We start from the raw sequence: 17,991 nt of genomic DNA on the forward strand, positions 1-17,991 counted from the left end.
TGCGCTGAAAACCGGCACTTCTGACTCTTGACAGATCGCATGCCTGCCCTGGAGAAGGGCCTCTGTGGGGGGAGAGTTCCGCTTTCTGCAGAACCTTCGCCCGCTGAAATCCCTTAAAAATCTTACGCCTGGTAAAAGCAGGCATAAGGCCTGGCTTTACCAGCATAAGAGTTTAAAAAAAGTGAAAAATCTTTTTTTTCACGCATTTATAAATTAAATACTTTTAAAAAAGGTAAGTTTATTTTTAGCCCCGTAAAAAACTTTAATTTTTTTTAAATATAATTTTAACTAATTTTAAAGTGATTTAAAAAAAAATTATTTAATGTTTTGATGTGTTGTTTGAGTGATCCCCATTCATACTTTTGACGGGTCTAAGCTGAGAGACTTGTCAAAAGTATGAAGGGGGATTCCCTTCTTTCATTGGTTCCCCATGGCCCACATGATCCAAGGGATACTTGTGAACCATATGCGCCCCTGGGATACCTGGGCCCTGCGCATTTCGTAGAGCAGAGGCCCAGGAGCGGAAATGTCCGGACCTCCGGAGCCTTCAAGTAAGGGCGTAGATTTTTTCCAGATCGGAGGCATTCACATGCAGGAAGCCACCGATTGGAAAATAAGGGCCAATATCTGCTTTAGTGGTTCCTGTGGCCTTTCCTGGCTGGAATATGGGCCTCTTCTCCCAGGTCCAGCTCGATTTCTAGTTCAATGCAGCAGAATATCCATCGCTAATCTGTGTCGCATGCCTCCAGTGAGGATAACTTCCAGAAACAGACCAGACTAGTTTACACTACTGGAAGCAGCAAGGCAAGACTCTGTCATCAGCAGGAATGAGCTCCTGGTGTACATTTTAAGAAATTAATGCACTGATGTATGAGATTATCCAAATATATATTGCCTAGGCTTGATATCTATAATCACTATGCAATAAGGTAACATCATAAATATTTAGTTATTTCATTTGTGTTAAAGTCCAAGGGTTATGCAAATAATCATTTTATTTAAAAATGAAACTCTCTTGGCACAGTTTAATAGGAGGTGACACATACAGGAATTATACTATTATTTGAATATAGAAAGTATTAGATATATTCAAGTGGTAATGTAACAGTGGCATATTGAGTTGATATAGATAACCTGATTTCCACTTCAGTTAAATAAAATATTCAACGTGTTTATAATGCACTAGAAGCATTCTGAATTAGCCATGTTTACAATTCAGGGTTGTTCAGAACACTGCAGAAGCACTGAAACAGCTTAACACTTGCACTAAAACAATCACAACTTTAAAGTTCTCCCCATATATCTAGCTCCGTGTTGGGGGGGGGGAAACAAAAACGTGCATTTATATATAACGCCTTTCATGTTCTGAGGATGTTGCAAAGTACCTACTCCTGTTCCTATGTTCCTATTGTGCCAACTAACACTTAGAGGATGGATTGTATATGCCAACAGTGAGAAAATATACTGTTGACCTTCATCACCTTGATAAAATGGCTGCCAATATGATCCAGTGGTATTGGGAGCTAGACCTTTATGTTTGCCTCATATGATGCTTTCCCTCAGGGAGGCATTTGGAAGACCACCTGCTGAGATGAGTCTCAGCGTCTGTGAGACAATAGTAGCATGGTTCAATAATTGATTCCATTCCATTGGTGCCAAATCTATCCCATTTATAATGACAGGCAGATTCAGCAGCAGTGGAACAACTGCTCATGTGCAAGATGTCATGCATGGACTTTTAGAACACTCTAGAATCTGGCCAGGATGTTCCCCGACACCAAGAAAAGCACATAGAGGTCAGGTTGCCTGTGATCAAGGCCAAGATGGTTGGCCTGAAGGTATTTACGTGAAGTAAGAGCCATTTAGCTTTCCGTTGGAGCCAAGCTTACCATTTGAGGCAATTGTAATTAATTATGCTACAGTGCTTTCTCTATCGGAGGGCTGCCATTTGAAGCTTAATTAAAGGCCATTTTTTACTTTAGTGGTAGTAGTCAAACCACCACAAACATACCTGATAAATTATGTTTTTAAAAATGGCCTTCTGCGCCCCAATCCCTCAAAAATTAAAGTAAAGATGAAACATTTTCAGAAGACTAGAGGTGCACTTGTATTCTTTCATCCCTTACCAAACCTGTTTTTTTAATCTAATCTGAGTTTGGGGGAGGTACAACCCTTCCATTTTACCTGCCAACAGCCTGCCCCAGTTTCCTCTGATAATGTCTGGTCAGTAACAGGTGTAGCTGGCTTACTATTAGGCCTGAACGTGTCACTTGACTGCAGACCATCTCCAAATTGGTGTTACTGAGAGTGTGCTATCCTAATTAATTCTTCAGCAAATTTAAATTTTAAGAAATAATCATTTTAATTAAAGAATTGAAGACCTTTAGCTGGAAACTGGATGAATAAACATTTGTTAAAAATGCAGCTTTAATTTTTGACTTGTGCTAAATGGACTTTGTGTTTTGTTACAGGGAGATAGGATGTGGCACTTTGCTGTGTCAGTGTTTTTGGTGGAGCTTTATGGCAACAGTCTGCTTCTGACTGCTGTCTATGGACTGGTCGTTGCAGGGTCTGTGCTATTGCTGGGAGCTATCATTGGTGACTGGGTGGACAAAACCCCCAGGCTTAAAGGTATGGTCTAACCAAATGTAATTTTACTTCTGTAGTACATCCCTTTTAAATATATAGCTTTGAAAAAGCCCAATTCTTCTCAATTTATTGCTATGGGACCATGTTGTGCAAAGTATACAGTAATGTGGATAACTTTAAATAATACTGCCATATTCCGTTATAGGAACATAGAAACAGGAGTAGGCCATTCAGCCCATTGAACCTGCTCTGCCATTCAATTATAACATGGTTGAACAGTACCTCAAATCCATTCAACCATCTTTGCTTATATCCCTTGATACCCTTACCCAACTAAAATGTATCAATCTCAGTCTTGAAAATTTCAATTGACTCACCATCCACAGCCTTTTGGGGGGAGTGACTTCCAGATTTTCACAAAACTTTGTGTGAAGAATAGCTTCCTCAGTTCACTCGTAAATGGCCTAAATCTAATTTTATAACCCCCTGTTTTGGATTCCTCCACCGGAGGAAATTGTTTTTCTGTATTTACCCGATTGAATCCTTTCATCATTTAAAAATTATTATCCTTTTATCATTATCATTTTAAAGACCTCAAGTAGATCACCCCTCAACCTTCTAAACTCAAGGAATACAAACCAAGTTTATGAAACCTGTCCTCATAATTTAACCCTTCAAGCCCTGGTACCATTCTGGTGAGTCTGTCCTGTGGTTCGGTGCCCAACACTGAATGTAATACTCCAGATGAGGTCTGACTGAAGCATCACTTTTTCACTTTTGTTTTCCAACCCCCTTGAGATAAAGGCCAGCATTCAATTAGCTGTTTTGATTACTTTTTGTACCTGTGTACTTTCTTTTAGTGATTTGTGTGTACGGACACCCAAATTGCTTTTGCTCCACCACAGTTCCAAGGGGTTATTTTGGCCAAAGGGTGAAAACAGGCACTAAATGGGCACTGTGCTAATAAGACTCGCCTGTTTGAAAGTCTGGATTTAGCATACAATTTTGGTCCTAATTGCTGATGACCATAATTAGCCTGGAGGTGCTAAACCAGAAACCTGCTGATTAGACACAATTTCTGTGGAGCAGTATATGTGGGCTCCTCACCCCCACTCCACTGAAGCTGTGAAGTGCGCTGGCTGGCACACAGCAACAGGATGGTTCAGGGACCGAGGGAGAGGGCGTAAAGGTTCTCGGATGTGGCACTGGAGGTCCTGGCTGATGGAGGTCCTGGCTGAGGAGGTCCAGAGGAGGATGGATGTCCTGTACCCGCAGAAGTGAAGGACGCCACCTCGCCCTCCTTGTCCTGTCCCTCTGTCCTGCAGCAGCTGGTCCTGCCCTGTCTGGCCTCATGTCCTCCTCCACTTCCTCCTCCAGACCAAGGGAGACCCCTAGCAAGATATCCATGACCAAGCACTCCCTTTCCAATAAGGTGGAGTAGAACAGCACTTAGTCATTTTAGGTAAAACCCTCAGAGAATTTCCCGAATAAATCTTGCTAGAGTGTTGGTGAAGTCTTGACAAAGTGTCCCAGAAAGTCTCCCGATGTGGTTCAGAGGGCCTCTTCACAGCTCCAGCAGCAAGTGAACATGAAATGGTGAGTATCCCTTTTAAGTAGAGCTTGAAATTCACATCAATGCCGCGTTTACTCCCAAACAGCTGGTCGCTGTTAGGAGAGGGTGTTGGGACAAACGCTAGCCACCAAAATGCTGCGCAGCCTCCTTAATGAGCACTAGCAGGCATTTAAAGTGGCAATCAGCCCCTTAATGAGCCTCTGGGCGGCCGTTCCTAGTGCAGGCTTCAGCTCCTTTACCAAGATCGCGTCTTGCATTAAACACAGGCTAAACTGGCGTTGCAGCTCAAGACCCCAACTTGGCCATCTTGGAGGATCTTTAACGCCTGAACGCGCTGTAGAAAATTGCCCCCCTCATCGCTCACCATTGAGGATATATTCTGAATTGTCTTTCTTGGATCCAAAGTAGAGGACCTCACGCTCGCACTCCAGTTTATTCCATGATTAACAAAGATCTCATATCCCAGGGATGAATTATTAATGTCTATTTACAAATATAATTAACTGGATTTGTCACTATTGCCTGTTGTACATTAATTTATGTTATATTTATATTTTTTTAATTAAAAAAAAAGAATGTTTTATGCATGGAGATTGTCCAGTATGCTCTATAATGGCATGTGAAGCATCTCCTCTGGCCTGACAGAATCTCTATAGAAACTTCATATTAGTGCAGATATCTCCGACAGGAAGATTCAGACTCATGAGGAGAAGAATAGAATCATTAGTACGAATATCTTACTTTATAACAACTCATAGTTTGTTGTATAACATTAAAGAAAGATCTGGAAAATAAAAGGCGGGACTATTATTTTCATCCAGCACAAACATTGGTAAGTTGTTGTGTCTGGTAGAGGAAGCAGTGGTGCTGGCACATACAATGGAAGTATGATAGGAAGTTCAGAAGCTAAACATGTCAATGCTTTATCACTGCTGCTTGTTCTCTGGTGTCACTTGGAGTTGCTGTGTGTCAGTCGCTGCTGCAGTCTTTTTGTCTGTCCTGTTAGGTCTTTGTGATTCTAATTTGGTTTTTTGCATCTCTCTAAATTGATCTTTTTGTCTCTGACTCAGATTTTGCTTGTGTCTCCTTGACTTAGTCTTTATTTTTCTCTCCTTTCATTTTTGTGGTTCTATGAATCAATCTTTCTCTCTCTGTTTATCTCTCCAGTTTGGCCTTTACATCAATCCAGCTCAGTCTTTATGGAGATGAAATTAACGTTTTAAAAAAAAAAAAAAAATTGTTTTATGGGAAGTGGGCGTCGCTGGCAAGGCCAGCATTTATTGCCCATCCCTAATTGCCCTTGAGAAGGTGGTGGTGAGATGCACTAGATTTGCATTATTGTGCAGTAATTTTGTGTGTTATCATTGACAGATGATTAGAACATTTTTGTTAACATTCCCCAAATGTTAACAGACCCAACATTCATATTGTTTTTGAATTTGTTAAACAGCAGTTAAATGCGAATGTGCAAATTTGCACATGTTTGCCCTCCAGTCCACATTGCATTAATTGTACTTGCTCTAAAGGTGACATTAAGGCAGTGGGGAGAGTCAGCAGAGGTCCACCATGTTGCAAAAGATAAGGCAATGAAAGAACAGCTTAGCTGTTTTGGCCCACACAGCAGTATGGGTGTATTATAGGCAAGTCTTCATTTGTAGAACATGTTAAAGGTGGAGGACGAGCAGCATATTAGTGTTGGTGGTTAAAGGCCATAGGAGAAAAATCAGGATTCCCTACTACTCCAGGAACCGTGTTCACTGGTAACAGAGCTAATTTGATTTGACCAAGGAGCAACGTGGAAGGAGGTTATGCCTCCCTAAAGAAGCCATAGATGAATTGTTCCATTTCTCGGAATCAAACAGGCAGCCAAGGAGCAACATTAGCATGGCGCTGGCAATGATGGTAAAAGTGACAATGTGTCAGGAATTAGCCCACGCTAGCGGGGTTGGGGTTATTTGTCTCTGGCCAGTTAGAAGAGACCGCACTGCCTTCAATAGTGACTCGACCCGGGGGGGGGATATTTCTGTCTCTACCACCTCATCCTCCACCCCCCTTTGCTGCCAGAGCTCCTGAAAGCTCGGACCTGCCTCCGGGCTGATCAGGCATATCATCCCCTTTGCTCTTTTTAAAGCCATATTCGGGATTTCTATCTCTGCCCTACAGGGGCCATGATCTGCTTCCTCAAACCCTTGCTCGCAGGCCAGCTTATATGCTGCCTTTACCTCCCTAACCTTTTCCTCCTGCTCTTTTAATTCTTATATGAGGCGCGCATTCTCCTCCCGCACCTTCATCTCATTGTTCTTGGCCTCTGCAACTAGGCACTTCAGGTACACTGACTCGTACCTCGTGTGGCTTTTGCCCTCACTAAACTGGAACACCAGGCGCTCTATCTTGGCCTGGTAATCCTCAACCTCCCTTTCCCTATCCCAGCTCTCTGCCCTGGCTTCCCTAAGCCTGCGGGTGACTTCCCCAAGCCTGCGGGAACCTAACCACAGACAAACTAGTGGGATAAAAAGAAACCCAATAACTGCTGCTCTCTCCACTCAAACCACTGTCTGCCACATCACACACCATTGCCGACGTCCTGCCGCGGTCGCCATTTTGTAAGGAATATGCACACACGCTAGCGGGGTTGGGGTTATTTGTCTCTGGCCAGTCAGAAGCCTCTGAGATGCTCCAGGGACCCCCTTGTGGTTTCGAAGCACTCCCCTATTCCTGAGTTCTGACCGCCGGACTTATTCGGTAGCGATGTAGACAGAAAACAACGTGACTCGTGGTTTGGGTGCAAAACAGACCAGTATTTATTGAAAACAAAAGAAAGAACCAACTTAGAAAAATCGATATAGCTCTTACGCCTGGTACAACACTTTTGCTTAAACGCAGTACACTTAGTGTCCACTAGAGGGCTCCCTGCCCAGTGCAACACTACCTTATTTTAAATACAGTAATATAGACTTTAAAAAATAGCTACACAGCGTTCACCACAGCTCTACAGCTTGATGCAACACCCCTTTTAATACAGTTTTACATACAGTACTTTAAAACAGCTACTCCTTTTTAATACAGTTTTAAATACCAAATTCAATGTTCACTATAGCACTTCTCTGCTAAGTGCAACATTGTCTTGCTTAAATAGGGGAGGAGAAATGGACACAATGAAGGAAGTTGACTAAAATCACAATTCTAACGAAATTCCCACTTTACTCCCACCCCTATACCTACCCTAGGTTGCCTTATGGAAGGCCAGAAAAATATATGCTCACCACTGGAAATGCCTGCTCCGTGTCCTGTGAACTTAGATCTTCACTGCCCCGAAGTGAAAAACACCCCAGTGTTTTAAAAGTAAACTGCTGGTGTTTCGCTTCTACAGACAGACTCCCACGCTGTAGAGGGACACGGAGGCGAGGCCAAAGAGAGAGAGAACTTCTGGGAAGCTATCTTTTATATCCCCTTTTGGGGCCCGCCCAGATCTGGATGTTTCTGGGCTAAAACAAAAGAGATCCAACTGCCCCATTGTCCAGTAATGGGTTTGAATGTGTTCTCCCATTCATTTAAATGGTTTCTCCTCAGTTTGGATGTGTCCACTTGATATACAAACAAATGCTAATCACATTCAATTTCTTTGTAAACAAAGCATTGTCCTGTGGTCATCTGGAACCGCAATTGATTGACAGTCTTGCGTGCTTAGCAAACAAAGTTCCTTTGTTCATGCTGGCAGTTTCAAGCACTTGATCTTAGAGTCAACATTTGTATAATGTTCTGTAAACAGGCATCAATTGTCCTGCTGCAGGGTGGGGGGAAACTCCCCTTTGACAGATTTGACTGCCATTGAACCTTTCTTCACAGACACAGAAAGCTGTTTTCCAAGTCCTTTGTCTTCGGCCATGCGGTCTGACAGCCATTTTTGATCCCTGAAATATTTAAAGGTGTATCACCCAGGGATTCTTTAATCAAAGAAATTAATCTTCGGAGCTGTAAATGATTGCGAATTCTTACAATTGACACTCCAATATCTTTGCCACAGGTTCCTTCCAGGCATGGCTAGAATTTTACCCTGAATCAGTTAGTTTGTGGTGCAGTAGTGTATTAACCAGGGCACAGATGTCCTGCTTGGCCTTAAAATTGGTATAGTAGAGTGGCAGGTGAGGCTGACGGGGGCTTTCAAAAGATGTGGCGTTCCCAGGAAGCTATCAACTGCACTCATTTGGCCATTAAAGTACCCATGCAAAAATTCCATGGCATTCATCAACAGAAAATGATATCCCTAATGAATAGCCAAACAGTCTGTAATGAGCGCAAAATAATTAAGCGTGTGAATACAGTTTCCAAGGAATGTTTACATTGCCCATACCTTAAGGAAATAACAGGTTTCTCACTTATTTCAGAATGAACACAAATTGATTTGCTGACTACTCAGAGGTATAATTATCTGTTCAAAATGTGATCTGTACAAACCCCTAGAAAACAGTTTACAATAAATCACATTCGAGACTTAAGAATATCCCCAAGCAGTCATTCTGCGAGCTCAAACATTGGTTCCAGTATCTTGGCTGCAGCAAGGGTCCTCTACAGTGTGACCCAGAGAGAGTTGGCAAGATATTAGCGGTGTACTACATTCTGCAGAGAACAGCCATAACAAGAGGCTAAGATGTATTTGAGGAGAAAGGATTTCTTTCTGTTCAGTCATGGGAGTTGGGGGGGAAGTGAAAGATGATGGCAAGGGTTTGCTAGGCTCTCATTGAGAAATTCTTTCCTAGATATCTGCTTTTATGTTTAATTGGACATTTTTTTTCCTAATAAACAAACATTCCACTAGAAAGTGGCACCTTGGCTCAGTAGTAGCACTCTTACCTCTAGGTTGAAAGTTATGGGTTTAAGTTCCACTCGAGGACGCATGCATTTAATCTAGGCTGACACTTTAGTGTAGTACTGAGAGAGTGCTGCATTGTCAGAGGTGCCATCTTTTGAATGTGACGTCAAACTGAGATCTCCTCTGCCTGTTCAGGTTGACATAAAAGATCACGTGGCACTTTTGTGAGGAGAGCAGGGAGTCAAGGTCCCAGATTCCTCCATCACTATCCCTGGGTAAGTCCTGTCCCACGCAAGGACAGACCCACCAGAGCTGGCAGCACGGTGGTATATAGTCGGGAGGGAGTGGCTCTGGGAGTCCTCAACATTGACTCCGGATCCCATGAAGTCTCGTGGCATCAGGTCAAACATGGGCAAGGAAACCTCCTGCTGATTACCACCTAGTGCCCTCCCTCAGCTGATGAATCAGTACTCCTCCATGTTGAACACCACTTGGAAGCAACACTGAGGGTAGTAAGGGCACAGAATTTACTCTGGATGGGGGACTTCAATGTCTATAACCAAGAGTGGCTTGGTAGGACCACTACTGACCAAGCTGGCCAAGTCCTGAAGGACATAGCTGTCAGACTGGGTCTGTGGCAGGTGGTGAGAGAACCAATACGAGGGAAAAACCTACTTGACCTCGTCCTCACCAAGCTACCTGTCACAAATACATCTATCTATAACAGTATTGGTAGGAGTGACCACTGTACAGTCCTGGTGGAGACAAAGTCCTGTCTTCACACTGAGGACATCCTCCATCATATTGTGTGGCACTACCACTGTGCTAAATGGGATAGATTCAGAACAGATCTAGCAGCTCAAAACTCAGCATCCTTGAGGTGCTGTGGGCCATCAGCAGCATCAAAATTGTATTCCACCACAATCTGTAACCTCATGGCCCGGCATATCCCTCACTCTACCATTACCACCATTACCGTGAAGCTAGGCGACCAACACTGGTTCAATGAGGAGTGTAGAAGAGTATGCCAGGAGCAGCACCAGGCATACCTAAAAATGAAGTGCCAACCTGGTGAAGCTACAACACAGGACTGCATTCAGGCTAAACAGCAGAAGCAGCATGCTATCAACAGAGCTAAGCGATCCCACAACAATAACAATTTGCATTTATACAGCGCCTTTAATGTAGTAAAACATTCTAAGGCAATTCCCAGGAGCTTTATCAAACAATTTTTGACACCGAGTCACATAAGGAGATATTGCAACAGGTGACCAAAAGCTTGGCCAAAGAGATGGGTTTTAAGGAGGGTCTTAAAGGAGGAGAGAGATAGAGAAGCAGAGAGGTTTAGGGAGGGAAATCCAGACTTTACGGCCTAGCAGCTGAAGGCACAGCACCAATGGTGGAGTGATGAAAATCGGGGATGCACAAGAGGCCACAATTGGAGGAGCGCAGAAATCTTGGAATGTTGTAAGGCTGGAGAATGTTACTACAACAACAACTTACATTTATAGCACACATTTAATGCAGAAAATGTCCCAAAGCTTAACAAGAGCGATATCAATAAAAGCATTTTTCACACTGAGTCACAGAAGGAGATATCAAGACAGATGACCAAAAGCTTTGACAAAGAGGTAGGTTTTAATGAGCTTCTTAAAGGGAGAGAGAGAGGTGGAGCAGTTTAGGGAGAGAATTCCAGGGCTTAGGGCCAAGGCAGCTGAAAGCACGGCTGCCAGTGGTGGAGTAATTAAAATGGGGGATGCGCAAGAGGCCAGAGTTGGAGGAGCGCAGAGATCTCGAAGGCTTGTTGTGGTGTATGTAACCTGTTCCACCTTAACAGAACTACCTTAAGAGATGTACTACTTTCTCTTGGCTGCTGTATACTGTAATACCGGTGGTGACCACACCGGTATATAAGTGTTGTGTAGGGATTTGCTGGGCAGTTCAGCCCTGACCTCCGAATAGTAAAGACCTGTTAAAGTTATTCTTGTGGTCTGTGTCCAGTGATTTATAATAAGCATAACTGGGACACACAGACTTAACACTTGTAGGGCTGGAGGAGGTTACAGAAATAGGGAGGGGCAAGGCCATGGAGGGATTTGAAAACTAGGATGAGGATTTTAAAATTGAGGCATTGTCGGACCGGGAATGAGTGAAGGTCAGCAAGCACAGGGGTGATGGGTGAAAGAGACTTGGAGTGAGTTAAGATACACCCTCCATCGTGTTGTGTGGCACTACCACCATGCTAAATGGGATAGATTCAGAACAGATCTAGCAGCTCAAAACTCAGCATCCATGAGGTGCTGTGGGCCACCAACTGATCAGATCAAAGTTCTGCAGTCCTGCCTCATCCTGTCGTGAATGGTGGTGGACAATTAAACAACTAACAGGAGGAGAAGGGTCCATGAACGAACATCCCCATCCTCAATGATGGCAGAGCCCAACACGTCTGTGCAAAAGACAAGGCTGAAGTGTTTGTAACCATCTTCAACCAGAAGTACTGATGGATGATTCATTTCAGCCTCCTCCTGAGGTCCCCACCATCACAGAAGCCAGTCTTCAGCCAATTCAATGCACTCCACATGATATCAAGAAACAGCTGAGCGCACTGAATATAGCAAAGGCTAGGAGCCCTGACAACATCCCAGCTGTAGTGCTGAAGACTTGCGCCCTAGAACTAGCTGTGCCTCTTGCCAAGCTGTTCCAGTAAAGCCATCTGCCCGACAAAGTGGAAAACTGCCCAGGTATGTCCTGTCCACAAAAAGCAGGATAAATCCAATCTGGTCAATCACTACCCCATCAGTCTAATCTCAATCGTTAAAAAATCATTAAAAAATTGATGGAAGGTGTCGTCGACAGTGCTACCAAGCGGCACTTACCAACAATCCTGCTCACCGATGCTCAGTTTGGGTTCTGCCAGGACCAGCAACATAAATTAGGTGACTACAAGAGCAGGTCAGAGGTTGAGTACTCTGTGACGAGTGACTCACCTTCCGACTCCCCAAAGCCTTTCCACCAGCTACAAGGCACAAGTCTTGAGTGTGATGGAATATTCTCCACTTGCCTGGATGAGTGCAGCTCCAACAACACTCAAGAAGCTCGATACCATCCAGGGCAAAGCAGCCCACTTGATTGGCACCCATCTACCACCTTAAACATTCACTCCCTCCACCACCAGCATACTGTGGCTGCAGTGTGTACCATCTACAAGATGCAATGCGGCAACTCACCAAGATTTCTTCGGCAGCACCTTCCAAACCCACGACCTCTACCACCTAGAATGAGAAGGGAAGCAGGCACATGGGAACACCATCACCTGCAAGTTCCCCTCCAAGTTACACACCATCCTGATTTGGAAATATATCGCTGTTCCTTCATCGTCGCTGGGTCAAAATCCTGGAACTCCCTCACTAACTGCACTGTGGGAGTACCTTCACTACACGGACTGCAGCGGTTCAAGAAGGTGGCTCACCACCATCTTCTCAAGGGCAATTAGGGATTGTCAATAAATGCTGGCCTTGCCAGTGACGCCCACCTCCTGTGAATGAAATTGAAAAAAAGTTCTCTTGGTGTCTTGGCTAACATTGATTCTGCAACTAATACCACCAAAACAGATTAACTGGTTATCCATCTCATTGCTGTTTGGGGTACCATATAGTATGTTCAAATTCTCAAAAATCATAGAATGATACAACACAGAAGGAGGCTATTTGACCCGTCGTGCCTGTGCTGGCTCTTTGAAAGAGCTATCCAATCAGTCCCACTATCCGGCTCTTTCCCCATAGCCCTGTAAATTATTCCCCTTCAAGTATTTATCCAATTCCCTTTTGAAAATTACTATTGAATCTGCTTCCACCAACCATTCAGGTAATGCATTCCAGATCATAACAACTTGCTGCGTAAATTTTTTTTCTCCTCATGTCAATAGCAACAACAACAACTTGTATTTATATAGCGCCTTTAACATAGCAAAACATCCCAAGGCGCTTCGCAGAAGTGTTATAAGACAAAAGTTTGACACCGAGCCACATAAGGAGAAATTAGGGCAGATAACCAAAGGCTTTGTCAAAGAGGTAGGTTTTAAGTGCGTCTTAAAGAAGGAAAGAGAGGTAGTGAGGCGGAGAGGTTTAGGGAGGGAATTCCAGAGCTTAGGGTCTAGGCATCTGAAGGCACGGCCACCAATGGTTGTGCGATTATAATCAGGGATGTTCAAGAGGACAGACATAGAGGAGCGCAGATATCTCGGGGTGGGGTCGTGGAGCTGGAGGAGATTACAGAGATAGGGAGGGGCGAGGCCATGGGGGGATTTGAAAACAAGGATGAGAATTTTGAAATTGAGGTGTTGCTTAAGCCAGTGTAGGTCAGCGAGCACAGGGGTGAAGGGTGAACGGGATTTGGTGCGAGTTAAGACACGGGCAGCTGAGTTTTGGATGACTTCAAGTTTACGTAGGGTAGAACGTAGGAGGCCAACCAGGAGTGTATTGGAATTGTCAAGTCTAGAGGTAACAAAGGCATGGATGAGGGTTTCAGCAGATGAGGAGCTGAGGCAAGGTCGAAGACGAGTGATGTTATGGAGGTGGAAGTAGGCAGTCTTTGTTATGCTGCGGATATGTGGTTGGAAGCTCATTTCAGGGTCAAATATGACACCAAGGTTGCGAACAGTGTGCTTCAGCCTCAGATAGGTGCTAGGGAGAGGGATGGAGTCAGTGGCTGGGGAATGGAGTTTGTCGCCACTGTTTCTTTTGCCAATTACCTTAAATCTGTGTCCTTTGATTACCGACCTTTCTGCCACTTATACAAAAGCAAAATACTGCGGATACTGGAAATTGGAAATAAAAACAAAAAATGCTGGAAATACTCAGCAGGTCAGGTAGCATCTGGTGGGAGAAAAACAGAGTCAACGTTTCAGCTCGATGACCTTTCGTCCTCTTGCATGCAGCAGTGTTGAGCAAAGCCTACTTTCTTTCTTGCAAGGAAAACATTAGATAAACGATGGCTAACTTTATAAATGGAGCTGTCGCAGAAAACCTCACCGACTTGAAGTACATATCAGGAAATCGCAGGTATTTGATTCATTGACGGGAAACCTGGGTTGTGGGGGGTGGGGGGGGGGAAGTCTGCCCACGATTCTCTGATATATGCTCTCAGTGAGGTTCCCCGCTGGCAGCAAATAATTTCATAAAACGGATGCTTCAATGCAAGTCATCCTAAATGTGGTGAAATTCCACCTGTTTACTGCAATCCCATTCTATACTCCTGCTTTTTCAGTAAAATTATTGACAGAGGCCTTTCACTCCCAAAGAGTCTTGTTGCATTTTTCTGAATACTTACAAGATATTTTATTTATACTTGTTGATCTGTGTATAGAAATTGTGAAACATTAGTATAATGGTATAAATAACTAAATTGTGGGGAAATAGCACTGCACTGATATTAGGTTTTTATTTTCCAAAATAATTTTGTGAACAATTGTAATTCATTTCAATATAACTAATGTAAGTCTTTTTTCAATCCTGTGATAGTTGCCCAAACATCCTTGATTGTTCAGAATATCTCAGTCATCATTTGTGGGGTCATCCTGATGATGGTTTTCCTGTTTAAATCTCCTCTTAACACCATGTTCCATGGATGGTTACTTGTAAGTCTTCGTTATCAACTGTTCAATGCTTCAGTTTAGAAATTTTCAACTGTGCCAGTCCTTGACTGAAATAATGTAAAAACATCAATATGTTATTTTCCAACAATGTAAGCCCCGATGTTAATCCTGCCCCTCCGGCAGAAACGGTGCAGGCGAGGGTGTTAAAATGGCGGGCGGGTGCTACCTGCTGCGTTCCCATAGCACCCGTGCCCCCACCATTTTAACTCCCATGTTTTGGAGAGCGTCAAGCCTGTCTGCCATAAGCAGACGGGGGCCTCATAAATATTTAAATGATTGGAAACCGATGATGTAATTCAGGCCCCTATGCGAATTTAATTAAAAATTGTACAAATCACGCTTGGTCCTAGACCTGCCTGAAAAAGCTGCCAACAAGCAGCATCGGAGCCAGAAGAGACCCAGGTAAATTCAGTTGAATATTTTGTTTTAACATTTCCTTGTGGGCTAGGAGGAGCATCCCTGCTCCCTTGGGCCTCCTGAGCTCCAGGCTCCCCCCACCACCTCCCACCCCTCCTCCAACTGCGATCGTCTCAGACCCTCCCCCTGCCAACTTAGGACCACGGTGACGACTTACAGCTGTGCGATTTCTCGCTCCCGCCTGCCAGCCTCCATGCTATCCCCACCAGCTTCGGCCGGGATTCAGCGTGGACCGATTTAAATGAGGCCCAGGAGTTAAGGTGACCTGGACCTCATGCTGGCCCCCGCACTCCCACCCCAGACTAAAATGAGGGCTCTAGTCTTTGATATCAAGAGCTGTGAGAGTGCAATCATTTAAATTGTTTCCAACATTTTCCAGTACTTTTGTTTTACTGTTTTGAATCAACCTCCTTTAGACCATTGTACTGCTTAACAACATAGTAAATGCAAGTGCAGGCTAACATTTATAACTATGTGTTGTTCATTGTCCAGTGTTTTAGCAAACTAGCAGTTTTCCCAGTCATTACAAAGCGCTGTCTGTGGAGGTCATGAGAGAGGTTACACCAACATAAAAAGTCATTCTAGCTAACTCTGCTTGTATTAAATTGAAGGGCGTATATTGTCAGAGATCTCTCTTCGAATTACTGTTGAAGTTGGACTATTAAAGATGGCAGGAGGAATCCTAATATGCCACAAGCAGTAAGAGTGTTTGAGGAATTTCGGATGAAAGTTAAATTTTTAACAGCCTTTCGTATTATTGATCCAAATCTTTGCTGGTCTCTTTAATTGTACAGACTGTTGATGTTAATAGGTCAGGCCGCTCTGTTCTGTTATCTAAATCATGCTGCCTTTCCCTAGGATGGTGCCTAGCCTTCTAAACTGGGAGATTATGTCCAGAGAACAAGTAGCAAGTCCTGTTAACCCCATGAGAGACATCAACAAGAGATGCATCGGGTGCCTGACCTGTTTACTTGAAGCCCTCGATATGAGTTCATTTTTCTCATGTTAGCAAAAGCACAAACATTATCATTCATTTAAACCAAACTAGTATCCAGTGAAGAAAACCAGAATGTAATGTTGATTTTTTTGTTTAAACATAAATGTGGGTCTTTTAACTGTTTCTCTAATGCTATTTTTGTTTAAAATTTTTATAGACGGCCTGCTACATTTTGGTCATTACCATTGCCAACATTGCAAATCTAGCGAGTACTGCTATGGGAATCACAATTCAGAGAGACTGGATTGTTGTTGTTGCAGGTGAAGACAGAAGCAAATTGGCAGGTAAAAGTCAATGCTGTACTCTTTACTCCCGATGCTGTATGAAGGGTGTGCATTCTGGAACTGCACAGGAACATTTGGTCATTTCCGATGAATCTGCAGATTAGTGCATTCTTTGTCTAGAATCTAGATGCTCTGGTTTGGTGTGAAAACTGCTCACTAGATAACATTGCAGAAAAAGGCAGATCATGATGTCCTACCTCATAAAAGCCAAAAGACAAATGAAGGTCAGCTTAATCTTGTAATTCAGTGCATGCATTGGGTAATTATATTCTAACAGAATATATATTGGCAATTCTTACACATCTGATCATGTTAATAAATAACCTGTGCTAAATGCTACCAAGGGTGTTACGTGCAACAGTTTTTGATATCATGTTCTGTTTAGGGCTCCTCTATGTTTTATCTTTTGTAAAGAATAAATCAATTATACTGCAAGTCAAGGCCCTAGTCTTTCCCAATAGATTTACTCAAGGATAATCATTGACGAATTTGTTAAAAGTGGCAGTTTGTTTTATCAGCTGTTCTAGGTACACAATGTGTGAAGCAGCCACGGCAATCTATTTTAGCAGGGGAGATGGTAATTATAGAGCAGATAGCCCCTTTAAACCTCAACCATATCAGCTCCACAGCGACTTAGTTGGGAAAGTCAGAATGTAACAGAGCTATACAGACCAAGTATGATTCCTGATCCTGAGTAAGCTAATAGCGGACACTGCAATTGGCCTCAGCGCTCCTGGGTTAAAGAGGGCAAAATCAAGCATGATTCCTGCTTTTCGGCATACTCGACTGACCCCCGCTGGAAATTGCATTTGTGTCGATGTCAGACAAGGACAGGATTGGGTTTGGCTGTGAGGTACTTCTCCTCAACCCCATGGAACTGCACCCCAGCAAAGGTTGCCACCTTTAGAAAAGTGGAAGGGAGAAAAGGGGAAAACAATTGGCAAATCAGTTGTAAATCGGGAATTGTTCTAAAGTTACAAGGTTTCCAACTTCATGAAATACCCCATATTAATTTACTTTAACAAGATTTAAAAGTTCTTGTCACAAATTCAGCTCGTGAGGTCTTTGCTAAGTACAGGACTGAAATGCAAAGATAGTGACAGATCAGTTTACTACAGTCCTAAAATAGAGGCTGTTTGGCACGACCTCAGTGAAAATGTTTAAAGCAGCAATATGTTTTAATTGGACTGTTAGGCTTTAATACAAATGCATATTTCCCCTTACAGTCTTCTTTATGCTTTTTGAATTACTTCATGTATCCTGAGTTTTAAATTTAAAAATATACATTGCAATACTGTTAAAACTAACTCCATATAGGTTGGCTCTGAGCCTGGAACTCTGCTCCTCTCCCATGAAAACAAGAAGTGATGACTGGCCTCTGTGATAAAGTTCAGTGGCTCAAAATTGCCATTTTATTTTCTGTGCATTGGGAAAAATTGATTTTACGTACAGAAGAATAGTGTATAAAGTATACTTTAAGAAAGATGAGTATCTACATGCGTTATTATTAAAAGAGCAAGTGACACCCTATTAAAACACCTACTCTGGGGAGGTTGTAATTTTTAAAGAGGCACCAGGTAGCAGAAAATGGTTCAGATTTTCAGTTATAACTCATTTTCAGACACACGGGTAAAATTCAACTTGGGCGGTGGCACAGAACTGGTGGTA

The 17,991-nt window shown here is 43.2% G+C and overlaps 1 protein-coding gene across 2 annotated transcripts in view; it reads left to right on the plus strand.

Moving 5' to 3' along the window:
• Positions 1–17,991, plus strand: part of slc40a1 (solute carrier family 40 member 1) — a 43,145-nt gene that overhangs the window by 3,389 nt on the left and 21,765 nt on the right. Inside the window, exons 2-5 of one of the 2 annotated variants that reach the window (XM_085985893.1) lie at positions 1,683–1,851; positions 2,472–2,631; positions 14,492–14,607; positions 16,197–16,323. In XM_085985893.1, coding sequence (XP_085842019.1) covers positions 2,481–2,631; positions 14,492–14,607; positions 16,197–16,323 — 394 coding nt within the window. In that variant the 5' untranslated portion in view covers positions 1,683–1,851; positions 2,472–2,480. The remainder of the gene's footprint in view (positions 1–1,682; positions 1,852–2,471; positions 2,632–14,491; positions 14,608–16,196; positions 16,324–17,991) is intronic. The other variant, XM_085985892.1, reaches the window with a different exon arrangement.

Source organism: Somniosus microcephalus, chromosome 4, assembly GCF_052327205.1.
Source record: "Somniosus microcephalus isolate GS21.2 chromosome 4, FLI_Smic_1.0, whole genome shotgun sequence".
NCBI classification, from domain to species: Eukaryota; Metazoa; Chordata; class Chondrichthyes; order Squaliformes; family Somniosidae; genus Somniosus; species Somniosus microcephalus.